Raw genomic sequence first — 14,340 nt, 5'->3', positions numbered from 1 at the left:
TCTCATTCCACCACACCTTGGGATCTGATACTCTGGTCACCATCTTGAAATTCTTAGAACCCTTTTCTTTGAATTTTGAATCATTGTTCCATAGGTCTGTTGGTCTTCTCAGGCTGCCATAACAAAATACCACAGAGGAGATGGTTTAAAAAATAGAAATTTGTGTTCTTTCACTCCTAGAGATCGAAGCCTATGATCAAAGTACTGGCAGGGTTGGTTTTCTCTGAGGGCTGTAAGGGAAGGGTCTCTGTTGCAGGCCTTGGGCTGCAGAAGGCCACTCTCCTGTGCCTCTTCACATGGTCATCCTTCTGTATGCACACACCCCCCTGTGTCTCCTCTTATAGGAACACCAATCAGCCGGGATTAGGGACTACCCTGATAGCTTCCCCATAACCCTCCCTTTAAGAAGCCCCCATCTCCAAATATAGTCACATGCTGAGGTCCTAGGAGTTTGAATCTGTGAATTTTCTGGAGGACACAATTTAGCCCAGAGCAGTGAGTGAGGTCCGATGGGGCAATGGAGCAAGGCTTGGGGTCTGGGCCCACTGTGGTCCTGCTCTCTGCAGCTCCCCTGGAACATGTTTTCAGCTGCCAGCTTCATGGCTTACCAACTGCCCAGCAACCCCCCTCTTTTGCCCTTTGGGGGAACATGAATGCAGCTGCTGAGAGGGCTGGGGTCTAACTTGTCGGGGCTGACAGCACCACCGCGTATTTGGAGGCAATTTGACTGAGGCAAGCCTCAGACTCACCCCCAGTCCAGGTCCCCAGCATCTCCTGACTGGAGTTGGAATTCCTTGGGGTTTATCTGTGGTCCATGGGTCAGCCAGCAGTAAAGGGAAACTGACCTCCCCATCTCCAGATATAGGGTCAGTCAGCCCCTTTGACATTTTGCCTAAAAGCAAGAGAACCCTGGCCTGGAAATTGGCTTGCACAGACACTGATTTTTCATACATCTCCAAGGGGTGATGGAGTCCATGCAGGACCCTGTAGCCACCTATGACTTGGCCCTGCCTTCTCTCACTGTCTCCTCACTAGTGTTCTGAATGTCACCGCCACCCTCTGAACAAAGCTTTGTGCTCACCTCTCTGCCATATGCTTTCCTTCATTATCATGGCAACAAACTACTATCAATCCTTTGAAAAGAAAATGACATTCCATCTTCTTGGGGAATCCTTCTTGTCACCTCCTACTTCCCATCGCCTAAGGTAAAACAAAGAGCTCCTTTAGGGTCTCCATGAATCTCTTTGATAAGGTTCCTAACACAGTTTCGATTATTTCCTTCCCTGTATGCCTTCCATGAGATTGGGAGCGATTTTGAGGGCAAGAACTGTGTTTTAATTATTGCTGTTGCCTGGAGCCTAGTGCAGGCTGACCACAGTAAATGTAAATCTTCGCTGAAGAATCAAATGCATGCATGATTGAATGCATGAGCTTGTGATGAAAAGCATGTCTTTCCCAGTCAAAACAGTGATGGCATTAAATCCCTGCTCACAATGACTAGGATTGTGACTTTAGGGAAATTACTCAGCAGCCTCAGTTTTGCAATCTCAAAATGGGACAAATAGAGTACATCTCAAGGCAAATCATGGTTAATTTAGATTGATAAACAGCAGCAATAGCTAAATATAACTCCATCCTATCATTAAATTTCTGAGCATTGGGCAGTGTTTTGAAATGAAAAGACAAAAGGCAGTGAAGTTGTGTTTTGCAGATCTTTATTAATAACAGCAACAGCAAAATGTATCCATTAAATGCCCACTGGGTGCAAGACTCACCTGGGATCTATCAGGGGTGTTAAGATGTATTATGCTATCATCTGAAATAAAGTAGAAAAGAACAGGTGCGCTAAGAGAGATGTCTCATTTTATAGTAAGAGTTCATTTGCAGCTGGACAGTGAGAAAGGCTTCCTGGAAGAAGTGGCATTTGAGATGTACCTTGAAGGAAAGTCAGAAAGGTGCTCTGGTACTGGGGAAAGGAACAAGGGACTGACAGGAGGCATGGGAAGGCAGAGAAATGTGAGCTCTGTCGTACTGCTAGTGAGGCTGTTCTCCTGAGAGCTGCAGTTTGGGTTTCTGGAACTTATAGCTAGTAGCCTGGCTTTTTCCACACAGCACAGAGCACCTCGGGTTTGGCACCGCTACCAGAACACAGCCATCTGATGCTGACAGGTAAGGAGAGGCTGGCCTGATTACACTGCCACCTCTCAACAGCAGCAGTTCTGTAGCTCTGTGATCAGAATGTTCTACTACTCCCTGGTGACATGTGGTGTGGGCTCTCCTGCCTGGGTGATGGATGGCAACCGGAATCAATCAGAGAGAGACTGAACAGGGGAACGACTGACAGACCTAATCACAGGTGGCCAAATTACGTCATTTAGAAGTGAACTGCCCGTGGATGAGGCAGAACACATACATATGCCACAGAAAGGGTTTTCAAAATATTTTACTTTACATGTGATAGTCAGACTGCTTAGGAAGAAACCCGGATCAGATGTCATTTCCAGGAATCCTTTGTGGCCCCAGCAGATTGAAGTGGCCACGCACCAGCAGCCTGCCTACCTGGCTGCTGTTGCTACATTAACCCCCCAGCTGCATTCAGTTCCAATGAGACTGGTTCTGGGGCACCAGCCTTTCCCGGGTTGAAGGTTAGCTCCTCCATTTCTTCATGTGATCTTAATTCCTTGCACCTGCCTAAGCCACGGTTTCCTGCTGCATAGAATGGAAATGGTCATCATTCCTACTTGATGCGGCACCCGTGAATAGTAAAATGGCCCTACAGTAAGGGCCAGCTCTGTGCCTGGCAGCACGTACCAGCATGATCTGCCTTCTCATCTCCTTCACTTCTTTTTGAAAACTACACCCACTTCCCATTTATTAGCCCACTTCCTGCCTTTTTCTTTTCTTTTTTGATTGACAGCACGTTATCACTACATACTGAATTTACTTGTTATGTTTGTTGTCTTCTCTTTATTTCAATATAAGCTCTACTAGGCTGTGTCTCTCCAAAGCCCCACATCCGTGTCTGGCAGTGGGTACGGGCTCAACAAAACGCTTGCTGGAGCCAGAATGCCAAAAACTACTCCTGGCCCAGTCCTACCCTCTTCTGAGGGCCTGTTTGGGAGCCACGTGACTCCTCTCTGCACGTAGACCTGGGGGCACAAGGAGGAGGGACTTAAATCGATTGAGGTAGTAATTTAAGCAGCACATTATGGAGGGCCCTGGTGTTACTGCACTTGAACCCAGGATTTAGGATTGTTCGTAAACGTAGATTCACGCTGCTCCACTCCCTCTCGCTATTACCCAAAGTTGGCCTGAGGGACCCCCTGCAAAGCTGGGGCGGGCAAGCGATTCCCCGAGGCTCCTATTTCCTTTCCTCGGGTCCCGTCCAAACTCCGAGGGGCCGCGTAAGCAGGAGGGCATTCTGCAAAACTCACCTGCTCGGGCGGGGACGCGTCTGCCCGCGCTCAGGCCCCGGCCCCAGCCCCGGCGCCCAGCGCCGCCTCCGCGGCAGGTCGGGAGCGCGCGTCTCCGCCGCAGCGCAGGGAGTGACTCGCCCAGCCCTAGGCGGCCAGAGGCGGTGGCGGCGGCGGCGACGACGGCCCTCACGCACCTCGGAGGAGCCGTGACCCGGGCCGAGCCCGCGGGCCGGGCGCGCCAGCCGGTAACCACGGGCGGAACGGGGCGCCGGGCGCGGGCCGAGGCAGCACGGCTCGCTTGGGCTTGGGGGTGGTTTTGAGTTGGGCGAGGGGCGGGAGAATGGGCTGGAAGGGAGAGAAGTGGGTTTTGAGCGGGCCCACGGGAAGAGTGGATTCCGCGGGGAGCACCCAAGTTTAAGCGGGTCCCTGCAGCCGCTGAGGTGCGTGTGTCCCGCCGGAGGACGTCCTCAACGCTTGGCAGCTTTGGGGCTTAGCGGGGCTTCCTCCCTGGCGGGCCGGGTCCCACCCTCTCCCGCAGGTGAGAAAACTTTCCTGGTTCTGGCCTGCCTGCGGCTATCGCGGTGCCCTGCGACCGAGAGCGCCTTCCTGGGTACGCACTCTGTCCCCTGTGCCCGGGCGCGCCCCCACTGCAGTGGGCAGGGCTCTCAGACTGAGCCCTTGACCGTCGTGCGCTCGCTGAGTTTAGACGGGGGAGCCTGCCCACAGGTGCTCGTACTGATGAGAGGGAAATTGCGGCCACATTCCCACTCCTTTTCCAGTCTTTCTGTGTATTAATTGAAGCGGGCAAGGAGCAGCCTCATTAGAAACCCGCCCTGAGGCTTTGTGGTTTCCACGTGGAATCCCAGACATTGCTCTGGACTGAATCCGATGTGAAGGAACCACCACCAAGGTGTTTCGAAAACAAAAGAAGCTTGAAGGAAAGTATCCACGTGCCCCCCTCCCCCCGGGGAAGAGAGGGCACGCCCACAGACAAGCTAATTCCTACCCAAACCTTAAAAGTAACTAGCATCCTCTCCAGCTTGCAGGTGAAGCAATATTGATTAAACATGTCCCAACGGACTGGCGCAGTTGACAGCGGGGAGCAGAGGTCTGCAAACAAGGGCCCCAAATCCAGTGTCCTTTAGGTCACACGGGCACATCAGCAAGGGCAGGTGCAGGAGGATGAGCCAAGCGGGCAAAGACAAGGCTGGGACGGCCAGGGACTGCTCTGAGCTGGGGTGCCCACAACGGGAGGTTTTGTTTCCCTGAGGAAGGTCACCCAGAGCTTCTGGAAGCTGAGATGAAATAAAAGCTCCCAGCCGCTGTCTTTTCAGATCCAGAAGACCAGCCTTCACCCCTTTAAGAGGCTCTTGGAGCCCAGCACTGGACTGGATTGTTCCAAACCCAGTTGACAGGCATCCCAGGGCAGGGGCTCCTCTTGAGAGAGGAGGCTGGAGGCAGGAGATTTTTCAAAGGAGGGAACTGTTGAATCCTGGCAACTTTCCAGAACAAATTCATTAATAATTAAAAAAAAAAAAAGATAGTTGAAGACTAATGAGGAAAGCATTGGTAAGAAGGTTTTGCCAAATTTACTTTCTCCCCTTTTCTAGGGACCCACTGGGCTATGGCTTGAGGCACACCATTTCCATTGTTTTTCACATGTGAGTTATGGGTCATTCGGGTAATGATATCAGTGTAGAGTTGCAACCAGCATTTTTTAAAAATTGAAATTCAGTAGAAAGGAAAACATCAGAGTGCATTGCAGGAGCAAGGGTAAATGTTTTGTGAAGGGAGGAGGAGAGAGGGAGTGAGATTCCGAGCTGTTTATCTTGTCCCACCTGCACAGGGTGGGGCATGCCACCTACCCTTACCCTTAGCTGCTGCCCTCCACCTTCCAGACTAACAGCACTCTGCTCTGGTGGTGGTCGTTAATCTTGCAAATCACATCATCAACACCTGGAAAGTGTATTCTTCCTTCTCCCCATTCTTTTGGCCAACAGATGCTGAGATATTTTTGCCAATCAGAATTTCTTTATGAATTCTTCTTTACTTTTTTTTTCTTTACTTTTTAACGTCTTTAGTGTGACAGTAAGTTGGCTTGGTGCTTCCTAATGCATAGTCTCTTTTAGTTTTTTGTTTTTGCTTCTTTTTTTTTTTTTTAAAGATTTATTTATTTGAAAGAGTTAGAGGGAGAAACAGATACCATCTGCTTGTCACTCCTCAAGTGGCCACAGTGGCCAGGCCTGAGTCAAGCCAAAACCAAGAGCTTCATCCAGTCTCCCATGTGGGTAGCAGGGGCTCAAGGACTTGGGCCATCTTACACTGCTTTCCCAGGTCATTAGCAAGGAGTTGGATCGCAAGTGCAGCAGCTGGGACATAAACCAGCACCCATATGGGATGCAGTGGCTTTACCCACTACACCACAACTCTGGCCCCAGTCTCCTTTAGTTTTCACAGCAAGGTAACTCTGTTATTCCATTTTCAAGCAGAGGTTCCCACCATCAGAGACCTATAGATAAGTCAGAGTCTCGGACCTCCCATCAGTAGACAATCTAAAGTGTGTCTGGCCTTTGCATTTTTGGAAGTTGCTCCCATACCTAAGAATATGGGGAGGGAACGGGTAGCATACAAAGGAGCTCTGTCCCTGCCCTTCTTGGTATCACTTATAAGGAGAAAGGCATAGAAGGGACATTGATTAGAGTTGTGGCAACTGCACATCTGGGATATTAGTCTGTGAGAACCATTCACATCTGGACAAGAGATAACGACATGAGAATGTTGGGCTTATGGTAGGGTTAAAGGTCTAGTTCTGCAGTTATGTTCAAAGAGGAAATTTCAGAAGTGAAGGATGGAGCAGTGGTGCTGAGCAGGAGTTCATGCGAAGAAAACAAACCTGGACTTTCTATAGACCACCAGCTATGAATGAACAATCACGGGAAGTAGCTGCTTCAGAGTAAACTCAGGTTCTTTGACAAAGATGTGCCTTTTCTCAAACACATCTGTATGGACCATGATAGGCACCCAGCAATCCTCAGGTGGCTGAGACACAGGAAGTGAGTTTTTTCCAAAAGCAGAGAGTTAGAACCCGTGATCACCCTGGTGCCGGCTGATCTTCTGTCAGGACTGCAGAGAGGGAAGATTCCCCACTTGGTGAGGGTGCGCATCAAGTTCTGTCTCGGAAAGCTCCTCCCGATGCTCACTCTTCCATTTTGTTAGAAATATGGGAATAGAAATGAACTTTGAAGCTGTATTGGAGGGGCAGGCGTTGTGGCATAGCAGGTAAAGTCACCACCTGAGATGCTGGCATCGATATGGGTGCCAATTCCTGTCCTGGCTTTTCTACTTCCAATCCAGTTTCCTGCTAATGATCTGAGGAAGAGCAACAAAGGATGGTCCAAGTGTTTGGGCTCCTACCACTCACATGGGAGACCCAGATGAAGCTCCTGGCTTTGGCTTGCCTAGCTCTGACCGTTGAGGCCATCTCGGGAGTGAACCAATGGATGAAAGATCTCCGTCTCTCCCCCTCCCTCTGTAACTCTGACTTTCAAAATAAATATTTAAAAAACCATATGGGAGTGCCTGGGTTCTGTCACCAGTGCCATTTCTGGATTCCAGCTTCCTGCTCATGTGCACCCTGGGAGGCAACAGGTGGTGGCTCAAGTACTTGAGTTCCTGCTACCCATGTAGGAAACCCATTGTTTTTCTGGCACCTTCCTTCAGCCTGGCCCAGCCCAGCAGATGGAAGATATCACCCTTATCTGTCTGTCTCTCTGTCTTTTAAATAAAATGAAGATAAAAATAATTTAAAAATTTTTTAAAAGTAAAAAGTAGCCAGTTGTTTGTCAATGTCACACGTACCTCTGAGAAAGGAAGGGTTAGAGAAAGGAGCAATTAGAAATGAAATTGTTGGGGCCAGTGCTGTGGCGTAGCAGGTAAAGCCACCACCTGCAGTGCCAGCATCCCATATGGGTGCTGGTTCGAGTCCCGGCTGCTCCACTTCTGATCCAGCTCTTTGCTGTGGCCTGGGAAAGCAGTGGAAGATAACTAAGTCCTTGGACCCCTGCCCCCAGTGGAAGACCTGGAGGGAACTTCTGGCTCCTGTCTTCAGGTTGGTGCAGCTCTGGTCATTGTGGCCAGCGAATGGAAGTCTCTCTCTCTCTCTCTCTCTCTCTGCCTCTCTGTGATTCTGCCTTTTAAGTAAATAAATAAATCTTTAAAAAAAAAAGAAATGAAATTGTTTGCCTGCCAGGGAGTCAGACTTCAGAAGAGTGGCTTATCAAATGAAACTACAATAAACCCTTGAACGAAGACACCCCCCACAAAAACTACGATAGTCTGTTATTCATGGTCAAAAACAACTTTCCCACATGGTTCCAGTATTCCCAAGATTGGGAATTACCTTTCAACATCAGCATAGGAAATGATCAGGAAAAAAATATTCCTGTTAGGAAGTGGGATGTGTTCAGTGCTTTACAACTTCGGAGACCAACCTGCAGACAGGATGATGTTATTCTTGGCTGATGTTGAGAGTGCAGAGTGGGTTTTCTCTGACTGGCATGTGAGAACTGCTTGGGCCTTTGTAAAGAGGGAGTGCACGTGTTTTTGCATTTCCTTTACAAATGATTCTTCAGTCCCTTATGGTGTGGGTGAGATGTGTGGTCAAAAAGCAGAATCTCTTAATGAGTTGCTAAAATTGTGGAAATGAGAATCTGGGATTAATAGTTGGTTATATTGCTCTTATCAAAACCTATGTAATTTTTGCCTGATGAGATATTCATTAAATTTTCATAACCCTTCACGTGAAAATAATTTATAAACTCCAAATAATTATTCTCAATGGCACTTTTGTTTTTTTCATGAATGTCCTTGAGGGCAAAAACAGCAATCATTGATCGAGAAAGAAATATTAGGAGATGAGTGATGGGTGTGATTGTAAACACTACCTATTTTTCAACAAACCTTTGTATAGATAATTCTAGAAAATATAGTTCTATCATAAGGGGGGGTAAAAGAAGAGAAAGAAAAAAATTTAAGACTAAGGTCTAGGAGCTATTTCATATAAATTCACATCATATTCCTACCAGCGCTTTAAAATTTCCATCAAATCATCCCAGTGGAAGAGGAGGGCTAACCCCTCTCTCTAGGAGTCTGAAGCAGAGGCCAAGGGTGCCAGAAGCAAGTCTATGTTTATCTTGAACACATCTCCCCTTATTAACACTGAAGATCACCCTCTGGGTCTTCTTGTAAACTCTGTGCTCCAGGAGGCTGAACCATGTGTGTCCCAAGACTTGAGGGCTTATTTGACTTCCTCGAGCCTTGGTAAGATGAGGTCCACTGCTTTCAGTCCCTCAGTTTACAAGGCTCCTGTCTGGCTTGCTTCTGGCCAGGCCCCTCCCAGCAAGGCACAGGATACCCAGAGCCTACACTGCCCTTGCTCTACAAGCTCTAGTTTGCCTGTGAACATCGAGTGTGCCAAGGGGACTGTAGGTGGGGGAGGTGGGGAAACCAGAAAAGATACTCACTCTCATTTAAAAATCCCAGACCTAGGAGGGTGAGGGGATCATTAGTAAGTTCAGCTTCCTGCTGTTCTGTCTCCAGCAGTTAAATAAACCACTGCTTTAGTTTGCATTTCCTTCCTGTGGAACAGAGGTGGATACACCTGGTCCTTCTCTTTTTCGTTTGCTTGTCGAGAGAATGATTCAGCTCAGAGCTGTAAGAACCATGTGTGCTGCTTGGAGACAGATACCACGAGTGAGAAATACAAAGCAGATTTATTTGGCAAGTCATCCTGAAAGTGATTTAAGACATGGCCCGACTCAAAATCTCCAGTAATTCCAATTCAAAAGGTAGCTAATTCCATAGGAGGGTGAATGTGGTCCAGTTTTAAAGCTATGATGGTTTAGAATAGCAGCTATATAAATCAGCATGAGGGTTCAGTTCAGGGAGGGGCACAGCCGCATCTTTTAGGGAGTCTGATTATAAAAATGAGAGATTCGAGTCATCCCTGTGATGCAATTTGGGAGGAGAGACAGATCCTTGTAGACTGACACAGTTGGGCAAGTCTTCTCAAGGATAGGCTGAAATATGAACAGAAGGGACATGGAAGTCCAAGTTGGCAAGTGGAAAAGAATGGTAAAAGGCTCAGACGACCATCTCCCAGGATCCTGTGTAGTAACGAGCTCTCCCTTTCTCAGTGACCCCAATTGCGTCTATGGTGTGCGTTATCTGGCTTCTGTGTTATCCCAGAACCTGTGTGTTTATGTGTGTATTTGAAGGGTGAAATTCAGTGGCGGGGAGGATGATTCTAAACAGAAGCCACCTTGACTTTTTAACCTGCATGAAATCTGTCATAGTTAATGAAACTTGTATTTTTTAAAACATTCTTGTTGATATGAATTAACTCATACTAATTTTAGCTTGTTCAAAACTAGTGTTCTTTTTTTTTAACTTTTATTTAATGAATATAAATTTCCAAAGTACAGCTTATGGATTACAATGGCTTCCCCCCCCATAACGTCCCTCCCACCTGCAACCCTCCCCTTTCCCACTCCCTCTCCCCTTCCATTCACATCTAGATTCATTTTCGATTCTCTTTATATACAGAAGATCAGTTTAGCATACATTAAGCAAAGATTTCAACAGTTTGCTCCCACACAGAAACATAAAGTGAAAAATACTGTTTGAGTACTAGTTATAGCATTAAATCTCAATGTACAGCACACTAAGGACAAAGATCCTACATGAGGAGTAAGTGCACAGTGACTCCTGTTGTTGACTTAACAAATTGACACTCTTGTTTATGGCCTCAGTAATCACCCTAGGCTCTTGTCATGAGCTGCCAAGGCTATGGAAGCCCCTGTAGTGTTCTTTCTCTTTGAAGAGCATGTTTATAGGAACTTAATGAATGTATTTGTTGAAGACGGCATACAGTGGGATAGTTGAATAACATTTTGAAAGTGGTTTTGTTTCAAAAAATGTATTTGTCATTTGGTTACAGTAAGAGTGTTTGGAATAAAAGAAATAATTTTAAGGGACTTTCTATGACAGTTTAATTCATCAAAGAGAACATTATTTTCCCAAAATTAATTTCACCACCTATATTACTTTTCTAGGGCTGTCGTAACAACATAAAACAGACTGCGTGGTTTAAACAACAGTAACATTTTTTGCTATTCTAGAGACTGAAGATCCAAGGGCAGATTACCAACTGGGTTGATTTTCCGTCAAGGAAGCCTCTTTTCCATGTGGGTTGATTTTCCGTCAGGGAAGCCCCTTTTCTGGGCCCCTCTCCTTGGTCTGCAGGTAGCCTTGCTCTTGCTTCCCCTTCACTTGGCCATACCTTCTTGCTTGTGCACCCCCTATCTTTCTGTGTGTCCTAATCTTTTTTTTTTTTCTTATAAGAACACCCAACAGATAGGGTGTCGCTCCCCCTCTTCGTGGAGGAACGACACAGGATCCTGCCTAGGCTTCATATCCGAGTCACGGCACCATTATGTCGCTCCCCGTCTTCGTGGAGGAACGACACAGGACCCTGCGCTGTTCTTTCGTCTGCTCGGCCCTCCCCGGGTTTGCTGCTGGTTCTTCCCGGGTTGGCTACTATCCCTTCCACCTCCGTGGAAGGGCAGTTCCCCCTGGCCACATTCCCCACTTCCGCAGGGGAGCGGCACACCGCCGGCCGGCTCTTCTCGGGGGCTGCGCAGGTGTTCCTTCAGCTAGATGTTCCCCCTTAGATGTTCCCCTTAGATGTTCCTGGTGCATGCCGTCTCTCTCCTCCTTTATAGTCCTCCTCCGCCAATCCTAACTCGGCTGCCCACACGCCGAGTACGCTGCTCTCCTCCAATCAGTAGCAAGTCCTACAGTTTATTGGTTGAACTGGAGGCAGCTGTGCGGAAGCTGTTTACTTCTCTCCCAGCGCCATATTGTGGGAGAGCAGATGCATAGAATAAGTCTTAATTCCAGTAACAGTCTAGTCCAAGTTGCTCCCCACAATAGGGTTTGAGCCACCCTGCTGGCTTCACTTTAATTTAATCACATCTTTAAAGACCCGATCTCCAAATATATTCACATTCCAAGGTACTGAGGCTTAAGCCTTATAAATGCAAATATTGAGGGGAACACGATTTAGTCCTTACCAGTACCGTATCCATATTGTAATACACGTTATATACATACCCACATTTTTTTCTTTTTTCTATTTTTATTTTATTATTTGAGAGTAGAGATAGAATGAGCAAGAGCACTCCCTGCACCCCAACCTGCAAGTTGCCACAATGTTCAGGACTGAGGCAGCCAAAATCAGGAACAAGAAACTCAATCCAAGTCTCCCATGTGAGTAGTAGGAACCCAATTATTTGAGCCATCACCGCTGCCTCCCGAGGTCTGCATTAACTGGAAGCTAGAATTCAGATCCAGAGCCAGCATTCCAACATTGGAGAAGTGTGCCCTGACTGCTAGGCTAAACTCTTACCTCCATCCATAATTTTTATAAATAGGTACATTCCATTGAGTTTGTCACGAAAGAGAAAACTTCATGACATTTTACTAAGTTACCGTTTTGTAGACGTGGAAAGAATTTCAGTGCATCCCTTTCAGAGAGAGTGAAGATTTTAGCCACAACCAGTAGCTGTCATGTGCGTACCACGGAGAGAGCCAGTGACAGGCTGCCCCAAGGGAAGTGTCTCTTGCTGTGAAAGCATTGATGTCAGGCTGTCAGCTCTGCAGCAGAGGAGACTGCTTGTATTATGGAACTGTGCCTTCCTGCTACCTGCAGGGCGCTTACGATGGTCTATAATGATAAATGATGTCTGTGAAACGATAAATTTTAATTGCCTTATTTGTTAAAATAAAAATGTTGGCAGCCCTATTTCCCAGGTTTCCAGAAAACATTCTCCAGAGACTGGAGCCTGATAAATGAGATAGAGATACTTCCTCTTTCTCACTGGGAAGCCACTAGCTTTAAATGCAGTCCATGAGAAGGACCTGAAAGCTTTAGAGTGATACATTGTGGTGGAATGATGTGGGTTAATGACAGGGACAACAGAAGGGGACGCTCAAAACAAGGAGAATCTGGTGTGTTTCCAGTCTGGGCATGGTGCAGTCTCACCTCTGGAAACGACTCTCCCTGGGGTGAAGAAGCATGGTTCTCCATAGCCTGGATGGAGTATTTCTTCTGATGGAGAAGGAAGTCCCAGGGGAATCTTGCAAGGAGCAAAGTTGAACCCTGGAAGGTTGCCTGGGGAGGAAGGGCTTACAAGGATGGTGTCTGGCTGTCTCAGCACCATCTTTCATCCCCTTAGGTCCTCGTCCTCTTTTTGCTATAAAGAGCTCTCAGTTACCCTTGTGCCAGGTGTAGCAATTAGAAAGTGCTGTTTTTATTATTTGGGTTTTTAAAAAGATTTTATTTGAGAAGTGGAGTTACAGAGAGAGGGAAAGACAGAGAGAAAGGTCTTCCATCTGCTGGTTCACTCCCCAAATGGTTGCAGTGGCTGGAGCTGGGCCGATCCAAAGCCAGGAGCTTCTTCCAGGTCTCCCACATGGGTGCAGGGACCCAAGCACTTGGGCCATCTGCTGCTGTTTTCCCAGGCCATTAGCAGGGAGTTGGATCAGAAGAGGAGCAGCTGGGACATGAACTGGCACCCATATGGATGATGGCATCACAAGCGGAGGCTTAGCCCACCACACCAAAGTGCCACCCCCTTTTATTATTTAGTTTTATGTGTTAATTTTTAGAACTTTATTTTAGTAAAATATTCATAATATGAAATTGACTTTTAGTTTACAACTCAGGGGCATGAAGGATAGCCACATTGTTGTGAAACCATAATAGTTATTCCTCTTCATTGTCCCAAGCTGTAACCCTGTACCTGTCAATACTAACTTCCTGTCCCTAGCCCTTAGCTACTGGTAACTGCAGTTATACTTTCTGCCTCTAAGAATTTGATTATTCTCCTGTATAAGCAGAACTGTGCAATGTTTGTCCCTCTGTACCTAGTATTTCACTTAGTATAATGTCTTCAAAGTTTTTCCATGTTAAAGCATGTTTCAGAATTTCATTCCTTTTCAAGACTAATATTCCATTGTATGTATATATCACATTTTGTTGATCTGTTCATCCCTCAGTGGATGTGTGAGTTGTTCCTGCCTTCTGGCTATTGTAAATCATGCTGCTGTGAACCCAGGTGTACAAATACCTATTCAAGTTCTCACTTTCAGTTCTCTTGCATATGTATAAAGAAGTGAATTTGCTGTATCTGATGGTCATTTTTTAAAATTTATTTATTTGAAAGGTAGAGCTACCAAGATAAAGAGGGAGGGAATGATAGAGTGAGATGTTCTGTCTGCTGGTTCACTCCCCAAAAGGCCAGGGATGGGCCAGGCCAAAACCAGCAGCCTAGAATTCCATCCTGATCTCCCATGTGGAGATATTCTGCTGCTTCCTCGGACACATTAGCAGGAAACTAGATGAAAAGTGGAGCAGCGGGGACTTCAACAGGTGCTGATATGGGACGTTGGTGCCATAGGCATAGCAGCTTAACCTGCTGCAGCACAACACAAGCCCCCTCCATGATAATTGTATGTTTAAATTTTTGAGGAACTGCTACACTCTTCAGCAGTGGCTGTACCATTTTACGTTCTCACCAGCCTCTTTGCATCTTTTTCCAATGCTTGTTTTTATACTGAAAAATGTGTTCTTTTCGTAACTGCCATCCTATTGGTATGAAGTGATATCTTATTGTGAAGCATTGCTTTTTCATAGTTGTTTCTTGGATTTGACTGTAGTATATTTTTTCATTTTGTAATTTTTATTTAATGAATGCATTTTTACATAAATACAAATTTAGGAATACAGTGGTTCTTTCCCCCTTACACCCCCCCCCGTCCCATCCCACCTCCCATTCCCTCTCCCATCTCCTTCTTTATTATT

General features: G+C 46.6%; 1 protein-coding gene across 9 annotated transcripts in view; it reads left to right on the top strand.

The window, feature by feature from the left end:
- Window positions 1–14,340, top strand: part of MRAP2 (melanocortin 2 receptor accessory protein 2) — a 150,208-nt gene that overhangs the window by 95,082 nt on the left and 40,786 nt on the right. The window contains exons 1-2 of one of the 9 annotated variants that reach the window (XM_051854516.3): window positions 3,467–3,661; window positions 5,027–5,077. The exons of 4 other annotated variants lie outside the window; for them this stretch is intronic. In XM_051854516.3, coding sequence (XP_051710476.1) covers window positions 5,076–5,077 — 2 coding nt within the window. In that variant the 5' untranslated portion in view covers window positions 3,467–3,661; window positions 5,027–5,075. Of the gene's footprint in view, window positions 1–3,463; window positions 3,662–5,026; window positions 5,078–14,340 lie in introns of those variants that run through there. 4 more of the 9 variants (XM_089332948.1, XM_070073827.2, XM_089332952.1 and 1 more) reach the window with 4 other exon arrangements.

The sequence above is a fragment of the Oryctolagus cuniculus genome, chromosome 5 (genome assembly GCF_051225735.1).
Source record: "Oryctolagus cuniculus isolate XC-2025 breed Fujian yellow rabbit chromosome 5, ASM5122573v1, whole genome shotgun sequence".
Taxonomy (NCBI): domain Eukaryota; kingdom Metazoa; phylum Chordata; class Mammalia; order Lagomorpha; family Leporidae; genus Oryctolagus; species Oryctolagus cuniculus.
This window is presented reverse-complemented; position numbering and strand designations above follow the sequence as displayed.